Source organism: Hipposideros armiger, unplaced genomic scaffold (genome assembly GCF_001890085.2).
Source record: "Hipposideros armiger isolate ML-2016 unplaced genomic scaffold, ASM189008v1 scaffold_114, whole genome shotgun sequence".
NCBI lineage: Eukaryota > Metazoa > Chordata > Mammalia > Chiroptera > Hipposideridae > Hipposideros > Hipposideros armiger.
The window spans coordinates 1826187-1842103 of NW_017731464.1; the positions used below are offsets into that span (position 1 = coordinate 1826187).

General features: G+C 42.7%; 1 protein-coding gene across 1 annotated transcript in view; it reads left to right on the forward strand.

Moving 5' to 3' along the window:
• The window catches only part of PAIP2B (poly(A) binding protein interacting protein 2B), a 30965-nt gene extending 18621 nt beyond the window's left edge, over positions 1-12344 (forward strand). The window contains exons 2-4 of the mRNA XM_019647697.1: positions 3885-4033; positions 6220-6396; positions 7371-12344. Of these exons, the coding sequence (XP_019503242.1) occupies positions 3896-4033; positions 6220-6396; positions 7371-7427 (372 nt within the window). The 5' untranslated portion in view covers positions 3885-3895 and the 3' untranslated portion in view covers positions 7428-12344. The remainder of the gene's footprint in view (positions 1-3884; positions 4034-6219; positions 6397-7370) is intronic.
• The last annotated feature ends 3573 nt before the right edge of the window (positions 12345-15917 follow it).

A 15917-nucleotide genomic window follows, 5' to 3' on the forward strand; every position in this document is an offset into this window, starting at 1 on the left:
TCTCTCTCTCTCTCTCTCTCTCTCTCTCTCTCTCTCTCTCTCTCTCTCTCTCTTCTCCCCTCAGCTCTGACATCATGCTCACCATGTAACTATTGATATTACTAATTAAGAATCCCAGGCATTTCGATTTTGAATCATAGGAATGTATTAGCTATTCAAAAATCAACAAATAAGTATCCCCTCCTTGCCCTCCCATGGCCAATACTCTCAGTTATTCCTTCCTTCTCCTGTATTTGTAGCCTTTCCCTCTTCACTAGACCCTTTCTGTGAACACTGAAACATGCTCTAGACTCTCCAGTCTTTAAAAATGAAGTTTCCAGGGACCTCTCACCCCTCCAGGTTCTGTCCATTCCTGTCCCGTTCCTAGGCAGCTGGACTCTTTGAAAGAATCATCTAATACTTCCCATCACCTGCAAGTCACACCGCCTCTCTTTGGCGTTCACTCTCATATCTCTTCTCGAGGTATCAGGGTAAGTGTTGCTTGCTCAGGGAAACCTTTCCTAACCATTCTCCACTCCTGGACTTAATTGGATCCGCCTATTGTTTTCTAATAGACCCTTTTACCCTTCCTTTTATAACAGGGATCATAATTATTCTTAATTATCTGCTTGTCTCTCCCCTGTGAGAATGTAAAGATGACCAGGGCAAGGCCTATGTAGCCTGTCAAAGCACAGTGTGTAGGAGAAACAGATACTTGGATATGAATGAGCGAGTGCATCTACTAGATATACTCAGAATGGACAAAAGCTGAATCTAGTGGGAGTATATTTGAAGTAAAATAAAATTTAAAGCTATTATCCACAATATTTAACTTAAAAAATGGCATTAACCAGACTAAAGTTAACAACACTGTAGGAAACAGAATAGTACAGACTAGTTTTTATATCTACTGCTTAATAGACTTTTTCCGGGTAATTTAGTCAAAAGTCCCAAATCTGATTTAGGTTTAAAGAATAGCTAGTTTTTGCTATGAGCCCGTTGGATCTGAAAGTTGTGGGTGTTCAAAGTTGAACTGATGAAACATGTATTCTAGAAATATCCTAGATACATTAAAAGTCTTGAAGTTCTTTGTGGCTGGGCACCAAGGCCCCTATTTCAAGCCAGACATTTCAGACATGAACACTTGACCATAGTAAAATGCTAAATCATATGCTTGGCAGGCGTTAGCACTTCTATTTTGACTATGACTAGGGCTACGTGCTTTCCCGTTTTCAACCAAAATGATGATTGTTATTTTCCATTTTCAGCATGTTTGCCATGTATATAAGGGAAAGTAAGCTGGAGGGAGAATAAGTTTCAAATAGTTCTTAGATTTCATAATGTAATATAAACACAGACCAGACACAAACTCCTTTGTCTACTGTTGAAGACGAATTCTGAAGAATTGCTCAAGCAATGACCTACTCCAAACTGCACCTTTGCCCTCCCCATAAGAGGAAAGATGTGGCAACTGGTAGTTTGTGTGGCAGAGCTAGTTGTGATTGTTTATTGAATACCTGTATTAGTTATCTGTTATTATGTAACAACTTACCCCAAAGCTTAGCAGGTTGAAACAACAAGCATTTATTATCTCACAGTTTCTGTGGGCCAGGAATCTGGGCGCTACTTAGCTGGGTGCCTCTACCTCAGAGTCCCTCATTAAGTGACAGTCAGGCTGTCAGCTGGGACAGCCGTCTCATCTGAAGGCTTGATTGGGGGAAGATGAACTTCTAAGCTCACTCACATGTTTGTTAACAGGACTCAATTCCTTGTCACATGGGCCTCTCCATATTATGGCTGACGACATGGCAGCCATTCCGATTTGTGTTCCTACTTACGTAACCAAGCATTTTCCCCATCTCTGGAAGCTTTGGGGGTATTTTCTTTGTCCCCACTACACTATAGTATCCTAATGATGTGCCTTGGTATGGATGAGGATCAAGTGAAATAATGAACGTGAAAGATCAAAATAGGATGGTTAGAGAAACACTGCTCTCAGAGGGCAAGCCTGGTGGCTGGCCAGCTGGAGAGGAGCTGGGGACAGAAAGACGATGTTACATGAAACTCTAGAAGCAGGGAAGTTAGGGGCAGTGATCCTGTCTCATCTGGTGTCTTCTCCAAGTGGGAAGGTATTCCCCCAAAGCCTTACCAAGTAGCTACCAGTCTCCATCAAATTCTCCCCATTCCCACCCCTCTACTCAAGTCCCAGGGGCATATGAAGCGCCAGTTCACCGTCACTCAGTAGGCCCACAAACCACTGTTGTTCTTGAACTAACCCAGAAAATCAGGTTGCTTAACCCCTAAATCTGGTACCTCATTTGGTCTTATTCTAGCACTGCCTGGATGGTTTTTTAAAGTGAGGCTGGACAGATTATGTGCCTTAAGTCAGAACATGGATGCGAAAGTACTTTATAAATTGTTAAACACTATACAAATTAAGTTGTTGAATTTCTGCTATTTAGAGAAACCAAGCTTTTCCAATTGTGTGGAAAACACAGGTAGGCTGGTATAAAATAAAACACTGTATTGTCTACTGTAAGGGAACCACTCTCCTAGTATCGGCTGCCCCATATCTCAGAGTTTTCAACTTCTCTAAAGTGTTTACGTTAAATTGGGTAACATTGCCATATTGAGATTATGGTAATTTTCCATCCCCTTGCTCATGAATGCGAGTCCTGCAATTTGATCTCTGCTCCGCCCTGCTCTTGAATTAGGAGGCTTATTCTGTTCTTTCTTCCTCTGCCTTCCCTCTTTTCTTGTGGTCATGTGCACTTGGGATTCATTTTTTTGGGCAAAAGCAGATGTTTTAGAAAACTGAACTCTGATTCTCTGTGGATGATTTCCATATCGATAAGAACAAATCACTGTGCTGGTTTTAAACAACTGCGAAATGAGCCCTTGGAGATGTGATACTATATAACCTGCTACCCAGCAAAGAGCCGGACCTTTAAGAGTTTCTGTGCTGAGGAAGAGTCCCCTTCCTCATGCAGTTGCCCTGGCATTTAGAGCAGACTTGCTTCTGTCATTGTTATGCTGCAAATGGAAATGGTAAAAATAAAGAACTGGTTTCCTCCGTGTATAGCTTTTTGGAGTTATTGTGGAGCTGGATTTGGAATATTAAAGAACCTTTATAATACAGAAACATTGAAAACACCCCCCAAGACAGTAGGCTATATTAACATAGAAATGAGAAAAGGCGCATATACTGGGGAAGTCAGGAAGGCTATATGCACCATATTGTTAATCATTCTTAACTCTGATTGGTTGGACCACTGATGACCTTAATTTTCTCCTTTTTACTTATCACTACAATGAATATGCATTATTTTTTGAAATATATTCTGAAGAAAAACAAGCTTGAGAATCAGAATGAGGGGCAGTTACTTAACAATGTTCATTAAGAATACATTTTCCGGGCCGGCCAAGTGGCTCAGTTGGTTAAGAGCTCGCTCAAGAGTTTGAGCTCTGAGCAACAGCGGTTTGATTCCCGGCCCAAGCTGAGCAGCCGCTGAGCTGCCAACAGGTGGCAGGACGGCTCAGCTAAAAAAAAAAAAAAGAATACTTTTTCTTTACCTAGTTAAATGTTAGTGTAACCATGTGATTTTGATTAGGTTCTAGAACCTACAGAAATTGCCTTGAAAAGTTTCCACCCCACTTGCTTAGAAAGGCTAACTAACCCTAGACATTTTTAAAATTTTTAATTCTTAAAAGAATTTTACATCTGTATAGTTGATAACTGCAGGATATGGTTAGTTTTATAACAGGTACAGACTAGCAATTTCTGTTCATCTATAGTTAATAACTTTGATTTAAGACTTCTAAAGCTTCTGGAAGAATCTGGATCATACAGATTTTCACTTCCTTGATCCTTGTAACATTTTATCCTTTCTCTTGCTTCTGTTTAGGTTCTATCATAATGAATGGATCCAGTGTGGCGAATACATCACCCAGTGTAAAATCCAAAGAGGACCAAGGGTTAAATGGGCATGATGAGAAGGAAAACCCGTTTGCAGAGTATATGTGGATGGAGAATGAAGAAGATTTCAACAGACAGGTAAAAAAGAAGTGGAAGGACAATGATATGTGAAACTCAAAGCTATAATATTGGGTTGTCGGAAAAGTCATGACGTCTTTTGTCTATGTTTTTCGTTGCAAAAATGCGTCATTACTTTTCCGACAGCCCAATATTTTACTGTCAGCCTGTTACAAAAGAAATGGATTTGCTGGCTTTAGAGCAACTTAAAAACACATGGAGGCCAACTTCCACGTTCCCCAATGGGCTTTCAAAGTAGAATTGGGGTGACGGATAAAAATTTAAACATGGAAAGGTTTGGTTTCAAATTATCATTTGATGCTATCCTTTTCTTTTACTATCCCTCAAACCTGTATTTATAGTTTTGAATGATGCTGTTTTAAAATATTGAGCTGACCAAGAAGTATGTTCAACTGGTAAGAGACCAGACAGTACTTTGGGGGAAGATACTGATATTTTTCCTCCACATGGATTAAAAGAGGATCTAATGTCATGGTGATCTGGTGTAGACTTCTGGGAAACAGCAGCTCTGTGCAGACAGGCCAGCCTGGCATGCCCCCGATAGGAACTCAGGGGCTGGCAAGATATGAGCCTGATAGAGAAGGGTGTTAGGTGGGGGGAGGCTAGACTGCTTCAACAAAGATTCAGCAGTAATGCATTGTCTTCTATCTCTGTTTGGCCCAAGGTGCAACCACCAGTCCCTTCCATGGTGTTGCTCTGCCACCCCAGGGCATTTATGAGCTGAGCAGCTGAAGGAAAACCAGAAGTCTAGCCACTGGGAAAGGGAGAGAACTGAAGGCCGAGGCAAGGGATCTCCTTTTAACCAAGTGATGCAAAGTGCTCATTACATGGGGACATTACATGATGAATAGTTATATGGCCATATCCAGCATGGGAGATGGGAAATACGGTTTTAACTGAACAGCCTGGTGCTGTGGGAAAAAGAAAACAAACTGGGGGGTGGGGGTGAGGGCAGCCAGCAATTTCAACTTCCATGTGGCTCACTGTGTCGTGATTTGTGTGAGTAGCACATAAACCATGCTTCTGTCACACCCCTGTGCCCAGATAACCATTTTTGAGGATTGTGCCTGTGAATAAGAGTAGATTTAATAAGGGGGAGCACACGGTTACACTCTTGGAGAGAGGCAGTGCAGCTCTTTAGCAGTCATGGTAAATCTTGTGACTTGAAAATATTTTGTGGTTATTATTATTTTAAGTATTTCATAAATTTACCCAAGATCTCAAAAAAAAAAAAGTGTGGTTAATGTTAATGTTGAAGTACTATTTTCAAGTCTTGCTACCAGTGACTTGTCCTTTGAATGCATGAGGTTATCTGTATTAGCTAGTTTGGGTGATCCTTTTTGCCTGACCCCCTCTGGTGGTGGCATGAGTGAGCTGTGACTGTCACCAGGCAGCCTGCAGGAAAAGGATTGGCCAAATGTGAAGCAGGAGACCTGTTAAAAATCGTCTGCGGAGTGAATCGGACTCTTTCATAAGAGGTAACAATTTCTGCAAATGGGTATAAAATCCCAGGTGTATACTGCTTTAGTTTAGGGCAATCGAAGAAATATGGAGTTGTTTAAATATTCATCTTCTTTCTTGTTTTGAAAGAATACTACATCGATGACATCGTTTTCTATTTAGTATGCCAAAAAAGTGTTCTTTATCTCTTTCTAAGGTCCTGAAAGTATTTTTCTTCCTTAGAGGCCTCATTACCAGAAAAGTGGGCCAGACGCTGAGAGTTGGTTTTGATTTAGTCTCCGCTCTCCAGGTAGTGGTCTAGTTACATAGTTCCTGTACCTTTTTTATAGTTGTAAAATGGGAAATTTAAGAAGAGTTGCTTCTTAACAAGGTTGAGAAAAACATGCTAAGCTTTAAAAATGATTTTCTCTAAGTGCCATAGGTATGGAAAATACCTGTGTCATATCTTAGAGATCTTAGAAGATCTGTGAAGACCTGGAATTTCTGCTGTTTTGAGTAACTATTTCCTCAATCCTATTGTTGATGGGATTTGGTTGAAAAAAATTAAAAATTATATTTTCTCCAGCCAGTCATTAGAAGTGTCTCAACTCCTAGTAGATCTCATACAAGAGCATTCTTAATTGCGGAGTGATGACCTCTGAAAGAAAGAGGTGGAGAAAGACCCGGAAGGGATGAGTCAGTCCCACTGGCACGGTATGTCTGAGCTCCGCACCGTTGCTTGCTAGGTCGAGGAGGAGCTGCAGGAGCAAGACTTTTTGGACCGCTGCTTCCAAGAGATGCTGGATGAGGAAGACCAAGACTGGTTTATTCCATCACGAGACCTGCCTCAGGCCATGGGACAGTTGCAACAACAGTTAAATGGACTGTCTGTCAGTGATGGTCATGATTCTGAAGACATCTTGGTAAGAGCTGTATGTAGTTCCACATGTGACATGGCGAAAAGAATATGGGATTTGGAGTCACAGATTTTCTTTCTGGCCTTACAACCTTGGGCAAGTCTCTAGAGCCCTGTGGGCCACTGTCACTCATCACATGGGCATTAATAAATGGGTGCAGTGAAGATGCATTTCATCCCAGAAAGCACTGTGAAACATTAATGTTGTAGCATCACCAACTTTCATTTTCCCCAATGAGCTTTCAAAATAGAATTGGGATGAAGGATAAAAATTTAAACATGGAAAGGCTTGGTTTCGAATGATCATTTACTGCTATCCTTTTCTTTTACTATCCCTCAAGCCTGTACTTATAATTTTGAATGATGCTGTTATAAAAACTGTTCATTTTGGAAGACACATACTCCTGCAAGGCCATTTTCCGCTTAAAATGGAAAGACTACATAAATGAATTCTCTGCCTTCCATGTTTACTGACGGAATTCTGCGATTTTAGTTCTCACACACTCATGTTGTGAATGATTGTGCCCTGCAGTTTGCTAAGGTGTTGGGTGTTCACAAGAAAGTGGAGAACCAAAGAGAGTACAGCAAGATGGGAAAAAAAAGATATTATAGATAGATAGACAGACAGATAATAGATAGATGTAACCAAACTGGTTTGATGGAATTCTCTGATTTTCATCAAATTAAGGTACTCAATGAATTAAAACGTTATTTGTGGAGTCCAACTTGCAAGCCCCTAGTGAAAGCATCATGAAGGGAGCAGGAGTCCAAAGCAGGAAGGAGAAAATCAGTTTGGTCAGGGCTTAGTATGTCAGGAGCTATTGAGAGCAGCCCAGTGATAACAGCCTGAGTTGCAAGGAATTCTATTTTTTTTGTCTCTTTGAGGCTGAGAGGAAGGTACTGGTAATAATGGGAGCAGGAAGAAAATGTTTCGAAGTGCAGCTTGCCGTGGCATTTATTATCTCTTGGTTCTTATTTCAGAGCAAAAGTAACCTGAACCCGGATGCCAAGGAATTTATTCCAGGAGTGAAGTACTAAGCTGACAGAAAAGCTCTGAGGAGGACTTGTATGTCCCCAGATCTGGGGACAGTGCTGCACAAAATGGCAGAGCTAAAGAGGGGGTGGGGCGGGCGAGGGATGCACAGAGGGGAAGGGGAATAGCGGGTTAACTTGACACTGTGATTGGAGTAACTAATGTGTTCAGTCTTACTCTACAAGCCTCTGAGTATTTCCCTTTTGTTCTACTGACTTTCAGTTTGAGCAGTTTCCTATTATTATTATTATTATTATTATTATTATTATTATTATTAGCTTTTAGGTTTTTGAGTTAAGGAAATTGCATCTTGTTTCCCCCCTCCTTCATCAGGAATGTTCTGCTGTGAGTGTTTAAACAAAATAAGCTGACCAAGAAAATCTAGGTGTTGACAAATGCCCTTCTCACCCTGCTGTATACTTACAAGGGCAGTGAACACCTGGAGAATTACTCATTGAGTCTGTTAAGCTGGATGGGAAGAGGGACTAGTGGAAGAAGCAGGTGTTGCAAACCAGAGTACACAGCTCAGCTCCCCCAGCCCCTGGGGGTTTCCTGCGATGAACTGGGACTACCAGTGGCCTACCCATGTCTTCCTGCCTTGAACCCCATTCAGGAAAACACAGACTTACCGTACTGGTTTGTGGTGACTCTTCTGATGGTTGATGAAAGTTGTAAATCAGAAGGGGAGGACTGTGATGGTTATTGTCACTTGAGTCATACAGTTACTGTTAAGGCCTACTCTTAAGCCTCTGTTTACAGATACCATCAAACTCATCTTTTACAAGGTACAAGAGCACTAGGAGGATTTGCCTTTTTGTCTCTCATGGTGTCTGGTCCCCTGTCCCTTTCCACCCCGACCCTACTCTGATTTTAAGATACTATTACCAAAGGTGTTTGAGAGGCATGCTGTGCTGGCCATCAGCTTCAGCCTGGAGAAGTCATCCTTGAATCCTGTTAGTTGTGTCTTAAATTTATTTCAGTTTTCCAGCCCCGTGAAGACTTGGTCCTCTTGGTATCTTATTTCCCTTAGAAAGGTTTATGCACTTTTACAAGTAAATAGGTTTTTCAGGACACTAGCAAAAAGCTCACTTCACAATTTGGATGCTTCCTCCGCTTTACAGAATTATGCAATAGAACTCAAAAAAAAAAAAAAAGGCCTAGGAGAGTGAGTCCCACTTGACCCAGGTGACTGTGTGACTCACTGAGATAGTTTCAGCAGTTATAAAATTTTGTCATTCCCACACGCCCAGCTTTGCAAGTTTTCTAGGTTGGGCTCTCTGGGTACTTTTCTTTTGTCTTTCCTGCCTGTAAGTCTTAGGGGGTTTTCGTTTATACTCATAAGGAACTATACTGGGTGCCAGGAGCTGCCTTTGTGTGATAGATATGTAGGTGGCAGAGTGGGGTCTCAGAGAGCGTGTCCATTCGTCCAGGATGAGGACTTGCAGAGGCCTGAGGGCAGTGGCTTCCGTATGACCGCTGCTGTGTTGTGTGATAGGCCGATCAGGAAAAGATCATGTAACCTGAAATAAAGCCTGTGTAAATTCTGTATGTGGATATGGGACAGAGGTGGGAAGGAAAGGACTCGGGTCTGGAAGACTTAAGAATTTCACCTTTTTCTTCATGAATCCGTTGTTGACTTTATGAACAGCCACAGCCTAAGATCATATTTAAAATACAAACCCACATGTTTTCCTCATTTGAGTCTGTAGGATGGCATTATTTGAAAAGTGGCCTTCCTTGTTAGGCCACGTGTCATATAAGAGTAGCTTAGGGAGCTTGTATTGCCAGACTTGCACATTAATTCTCAAAGCCTCTACCTCAAGAGGATGGAACTCTGACTCGTTTTCAGGGAGGGCTATGAGTAAATAAACTTTATTTCAGCTTTCAGCTTGGGTTGTTGCCTGTAATAAAGAGAGGACCTTGATAGTACAGAAATCAAGGTCTCTCTTCTCTCCTAGGGCTGCTTTTTTCTCCTTCAGTCTCCATTAGCTTGTCCAAGCTCCGAATTCTAGAGCTGTTGGAAATGTGTTGGGATTGCAGAAAGAGCCATTTTCTAGACCGCGGGTGTCCCCATCACAAAGGGTACAATGAATTCTTGTGTGGCTCCCAGTCTGGAAAGTGCTACAGGGATCTGAATTGAGCCATTTCTTCATCCTGAAGAAGGCTTGCTCTTTTGACACCCAGACAAGCTAAAATGCTAGGTGCAGTCCAAAGGGCTTGCCTTCCCATCTGCTGTGGGCTTCCATTTTGGATGTCAGTCTTCAGCATGGTTTCACAAGGCATATTTGGTCAGGACTAAGAGAACGTCCTGCCAAATGAGCAGTGGGACCTGAGAGCTGGACTTTCCAGTCCTGTTCAGACCCAGCGTGTGCTGACTCCAGGATCAGGAAACAGCTCGCAGAGTGACCCCTTTTCTAATGTGTAGGCTGATGCTTCCAATGGCTCCTCTTGTAGCCCAACTCTTTTCTCCATCCGTTTCATGTTGTGAGGTGGGAGCACAGTTGTCACCAGATCCCAGGCTTAGCTATAGAGTTTGCCAGCTCCTTGAAAGAAAATATAGGTGGTTCTTCTTGGACTTTCACTGGGGAAAGGCTGGGAGCCTATCTCAAGACTTTTCCTCACAGGAGGGGTTCTGGGTACAAGCCAGGCTGGACACTTTTACCCTTTAAATGTGAGGCTGATACTTGTAAGTGATCACCTTGGTGTGGAATTTAAGTTGCTATTCTGTTGAAACTTTTTTTTTTTTTACTGACAACTGGAAATTTGCAAATTTGTATAGAAATGGAATATGTACTTTAACAGTTGCCAATTCTAGCCAGTCCCGGTGTTAGTTTATTAGTGATTGCGTTCTGATTTTTATGATTAGTGGACTCTAAAACTCCAAGATGAAATTATTTTATTTCTTGCTTTTCAAGGGGAAAAACATAAAAATAAAGAAAATGCCTTTTCAGTTTCTCTAGGCCTATGCACCTGCAACTATGGGCCTTTGGGCTAGTTTCTGATGGCAGCATCAGATGACTTTTGGAGATAATATAAGGTCAAACTAAAAAAAGGTTATCAAGAAAAGGTTGTACCTTTAGTTTCCAAAGTCAAAACAGCTGGGATCTTTTTAAATTAAGGTTATAATGCTAACTATGGCTTTAAAAATGTTTTTAGTGAAATACTAAGCATTTTTTCAAATTGTGTATTGCTACAGTGTCAGAGTTTTGTCTTGATTTTGGAGAGGCTGGGAAGTAAGATCAGTCGAATACTCTGGCAGTTATATGTCAGAGAAGAAAGTCGTGTGAAGAAGTAGCCAAAGGAAATGGCTTGACGGTTCTTCTTACATTAGTGCTGCTGCAAATACCGTGTAGGAACATCAGGAGCCCAGGAATCTACCTACTGTGATTGGAGGGGGCATGTGTTCTTTGATAAGGGTCCCAGCATTACAGGTTAATAAAGTTTCTTGGTTTAGGTGATGTTGAGGTATGGGAACAGACAGAAGAGAGCTGACATTTGACCAAGATTTGGAGATGTCCACCTATTGGGAAAGACTATTTTCCCCAGCACTCTCCTCGGGGATAATGCAAACCTCATTAGTTTGGGAGGTGGGTGGGGAGGACAGGAGGGTTGACCCAGATCTGGTGTGCATTGGGAGCCCTCATCTCCTCCTACCTCTGCTCATGGTTCCCACGTGAATCATCTCCCATCACTGCCACTGGGAGCCTTAGTTCACCTGGTCCCTCCACCCTGTGTAGTTCAGAGTACGTTTTGCAGCCACTGCTGTGCTGCCATCTGAATTTCATCCATACACTTGGCTAGTCACAATTTTGAAAGTTTTATTTTCCCTTTGTTTTTAGTCTTGTCTTTATTTCTCCCATCTTGAAGCTGCGATTGGTGACAAGGGACAGGACAGTAGGAGGCTGACCCAAGGCAATGCTTGCTCCTTGACCTTCTGCCCCACCCCCTACTGCCGACCTCAGTCACTTTAGTTTTTAGGGGGATTATAGCAATAAGAGGACTGAGTACACTGATCTCTACAGGGTGTCAGCCAAGAGATTCACCACCCTACCCTCAGGACGCAGAAGAGAAATCTACAAAGGAACAGATGCACCATTTTTATTCCAAAAGAAAAAGCCCCCTTAGCTTTTGTTACTAGGAGCCTTTGTTTTTGAGATTTGCTGAGCTTTCATCACCAATTCTGCCTTCTTACTATCTTTTATTTTAAAATAATGAAAAATTCTAGGCAATTTACTGTACAATAAATACAGTGTTTTCACTCTGTAACTCAATGCTAAATGATAGCCCTGCCCTGTTGATTGTGAACCTTCAGAAATGTTACTGGTTGATGGGTGCTTTGGGAGGCAGGGACTGTTTTCTTTAAACAACTTTATTGAGACATATTCTACATGTCATAAAATTCACCCATTTCAAGTGTTTAATCCAGTGATATTAGTAACTTTCTGATTGGTACAGCCATATCCATAACTCAGTTTTAGAAAATTTGCATCTCCCCCCGCCCCCCATAGGATCCTTCATGCCCATTTGCATGATAATCGCTGGTCCCAGCTCTACATAACACTAATCTTTCCAGGTCTGTAAATTTGCCTTTTCGGGATGTCATATCAGTGAAATCATACAAGATGTAGTCTCTTGCATCTGGCTTTTGTCACTTAGCATATTTTGAGGCTCATCCATGACGTATTACTTATGTTGGTAAGTTGTTCCTTTTTATTGCTGAATAGCATTCCATTGACAGATACACCACATTTTGTCAGCAAGGAGTTTTTAAACTCCGATTTCAACCTCCCGTGGTCTAAAGGAACACTCAGAACGTAGGACTCAAGGGGAAGCTGCTGTGCATGTCTTTTCAGAGCCAGCTTTGTCATCAGAAGCTCCTATCAACTGCTGCAGAAATTTTTACAGTAATTTTGCAACTTCATTTTTATATGAAACTTTTGTGCTGCCTACATGTCAGGACTTTTGAAGCATCTGGTAATGAATTTAATAAGTACGAGCATGTGTTTGAGCGGACGATAAAATGAACCATCAGTACTGTGTTGGAGATTTCTTCCTCCCCGGCTGGCTGGGGGAATCTCTAAACCTTCTGAATACAGTATGTCTCCTTTACAAAGCTGAACCTGTATTAACGATCGATCATGCTGCCTTTGTTGGGCGGATTTGGAGGGAAGGCTGCCCGCCAGCAGAGGAGGTCCAGAGGAGAAAGGGAGTGGTGAGCTTGTGGAACAAGAGGCCTCCAGAGGGTCTGTGCATGGCCCATCTCTGTTGATGCTGGTGGTGAAGCGCTGATGGTGCCCAGGGGCGGCTCAGTACCTCCAGCAGGCCCGGGTCTGACTTTGGACATTTATCTGTTTCATGAGTGTTTAAAAGCTGTTTTTGTTCTTTTTTTTTTTTTTCTAAATAAACACGACATGGTAGGTACTAATACTTCTCTGGGGGAGGGACAGGGCTTTAGAATTGAAAATAATTTTCATAAAAATATCAAAAATGGCAAGGAGTTACTTTTTAAAAAATTTGCAATACAAACCAAATGGCAGCTCTTGAAAATCTCAATAAAAAAAAGAAAACGCATTTGCTGTCAGTGGTACCCTTTTTCGTAAAGTTGGGTCATTTTATGTCATACTAAAGGTGGTGTATGTGTGGTATGTGTTTGTGAGAGATTTTATAGTCTCGAGATTGATCATAGTTTTGATTGCATACTTTTCCATTCTAAATAGTGTTACAAGGCAGTGAAAGCATTGGAATGGAAGTCACAGACCTGAGTGAATTTTATCTCCATCACTTTCTTTTGTGCCTTCAGCCTGAACCTGTTTATTTGTTGTTGTTTTTTGTTTTTTTAGATTTTTTTGTTTGTTTTCTAATTGGGGAATTGGGGGAGGGGAACAGACAAGTTGCTGTCCTTTTGTTCTTCAGTCTAGTTGTGGAGGACATCGCTTCACTGGCCCGTGTTGGTATTATCATTGCGCTCTTCCTGGGCGAGGCAGATCGGTCGCCGGCCTCTGGACGGCCGCTCACGCCGGCTCTTGGCAGCGCATACTGGCTGCCGGCCACTCACGGTAGCTTTATGGCAGCCCACTGCAGCCTCACTGTAGCTTACGCTGTCGCCAGCGGCTTACGGTAGCCCAGCTCCAGGTCGAGCTGTTATTCACCATCTTAGCTATAGAGGGCAGGGCATAGCATCATTGGCACTAATGTGGGATCTGAACCGGGGCCCTGCTGCTCAGAGCTGGCATCCCAAGCCAGTTCTTAACCAATGCGCCACTCAGCCGGCCCTGAACCTGTTTATTTGTAACGGTGCCACACCTCCCTCCTGGGGCTAATGTGATAATTATACTAAATTTAATTTCAAAATACTGGCACATAATAGGCACTTAATACATGGTAGCAATAGTGGCAATAATGTGTACAGCTTTGACAAAGAAGTGACAGGAAATCCTTGGGCTTAAAGGGAAATTGGATAGCTGTTATTTTTCCTGTTTCTGGGTGAGACTGACTAGAAAACAAGGGATTCTGTGTGCCTTTGAACTAAACAAGTTCGAGAGCCTGCTAGGTCCCAAGCAATGTCCTAGGTACCAGGGCTACTAGGTAACAAAGGAGATGTTGTCCCTGCTGTTGTGGAGATTCATTTGATTATTTGTACTTAACTCAGTTTTACACCTAGCTTGAACCTCCCGATGATTCTAAGGGGCTTCATCAGATGGTAAAAAGATCATGGGACCAGACCACAGCCCATGGGTTTTGCCTTGAGTGCTGCCGTTTCTTTGCCTCCTCCCTAAAACCAGGAGGGAAAAAAATCTGAGCTGACCTGCCAATTTATAGCTTTTAGCTTTTTCAGATACTCTAGTTACATATATATATATATATATATATATATATATATATATATATACATAAATATATATATATACAGGGACTATATATATATAACTATATATAACATAACTATATATATATATACAGGGACTACGCTATTCACATTCTTGAAGATGTGAATGGTGTATTGACTCATTTTTTAAATTTCATTAAACTTAATTGGAGTATGTTACAGAAAAGCACAAATATTATAAATGTGCAGTTCCATAAATTTTCACCAACTTTCAGTTGGTATACAGTGTAAGGGTGTACTCATTTTTAATCCTTAGAGCACCCATCACAGCCAGAAGATGTTTGATAAATGTTTGTTGAGTGAATGGTACTGAAGAGGCTCTGCTGTCCACAAGATCGCACAGGTAGATTAAGGCAGTGCTGGCCTCATCCAACTCCAGCTCTTGTTCCAAGCTCTCTGCTGTTACAGGCTCGGATGAACTGAATATATACATCTCCAGTGCCTTGGTAGTCTGGAATCCCATTACTTGTTCCTGATAGCTTACTAGGGAAGATTATGTTTAAAATTAAAGGGGGGAGGGCCGGCCGAGTGGCGCGATGGTTAAGAACTCGCTTGGGATGCCAGAGGGCCCCGGTTCGGATCCCACATATGAGGGCCAGTGACACTGCCCTCTACAGCTAAGATGCTGAACAACAGCTCAACCTGGAGCTGGGCTGCCTTGAGTCGCCGGCGACGGCGTGGGCTGCAGTCCCTGTGGCAGTGGATTGCCATGGGCTACCGTGTGTAGCCAGCAGCCAGCGTGAGCGGCCAGCAGCCGCAGTGAGCGGCCGTCCAGAAGCCGGCGACTGATCTGCCTCGCCAGAGAAGAGCGCAATGATGGTGCCAACTTGGGCCAGTGAAGCAACATCCTCCACAACTAGATTGAAGAACAAAACGACAGCAACTTGTCTGTTCCCCTTCCCCCAATTCCCCAGCACTGTTCCCATCCCCCCAATTCCCCAATAAAAAAAAAAAAACTTTAAAAAAAAAAAAATTAAAGGGGGGAGGGGCCGGCTGAGTGGATCAATTGGTTAAGAGTTGGCTTGGGGGTGCGAGCTCTGAGCAGCAGGGCCGCCGGTTCGGATCCCACATGGGCCAGTGACGCTGTGCCCTCTACAGCTAAGATGCTGAACAACAGCTCATCCCGGAGCTAGGCTGCCTTGAGTGGCCGGCGACGGCATAGGCTGCAGCGGGGCTGCCATGAGCTACCATGAGCAGCCGGCAGCCAGCGTGAACGGCAGGTGAGAGCTGCCATGAGCAGCCGTCCAATGGCCGGCAACCGACTGGCTCAGCCGTGAAGAGCACAATGATCATAATACCAACATGGGCCAGTGAAGCGGTGTCCTCCACTACTAGACTGAAGAACAAAAGGACAGCAACTTGTCTGTTCCCCTCCCCCGATCCCCCAATAAAATGTTTTAAAAAAAAAAAGGGGGAAACCCATCACAAACCACTGACTTTCTGCACTGCAACCCATGTGACAGCATTACTAACTGGAGACTAAGCTACCTCATTACACGTTCTTTGGCCCAAAGAACCGGAAACACATCTGTCCTTATGCACTTTAATACCGCCTTCATTTTTTTTTTTCAACGAACATTTATTCAACGCATGCGCTAGGACTAAAAAA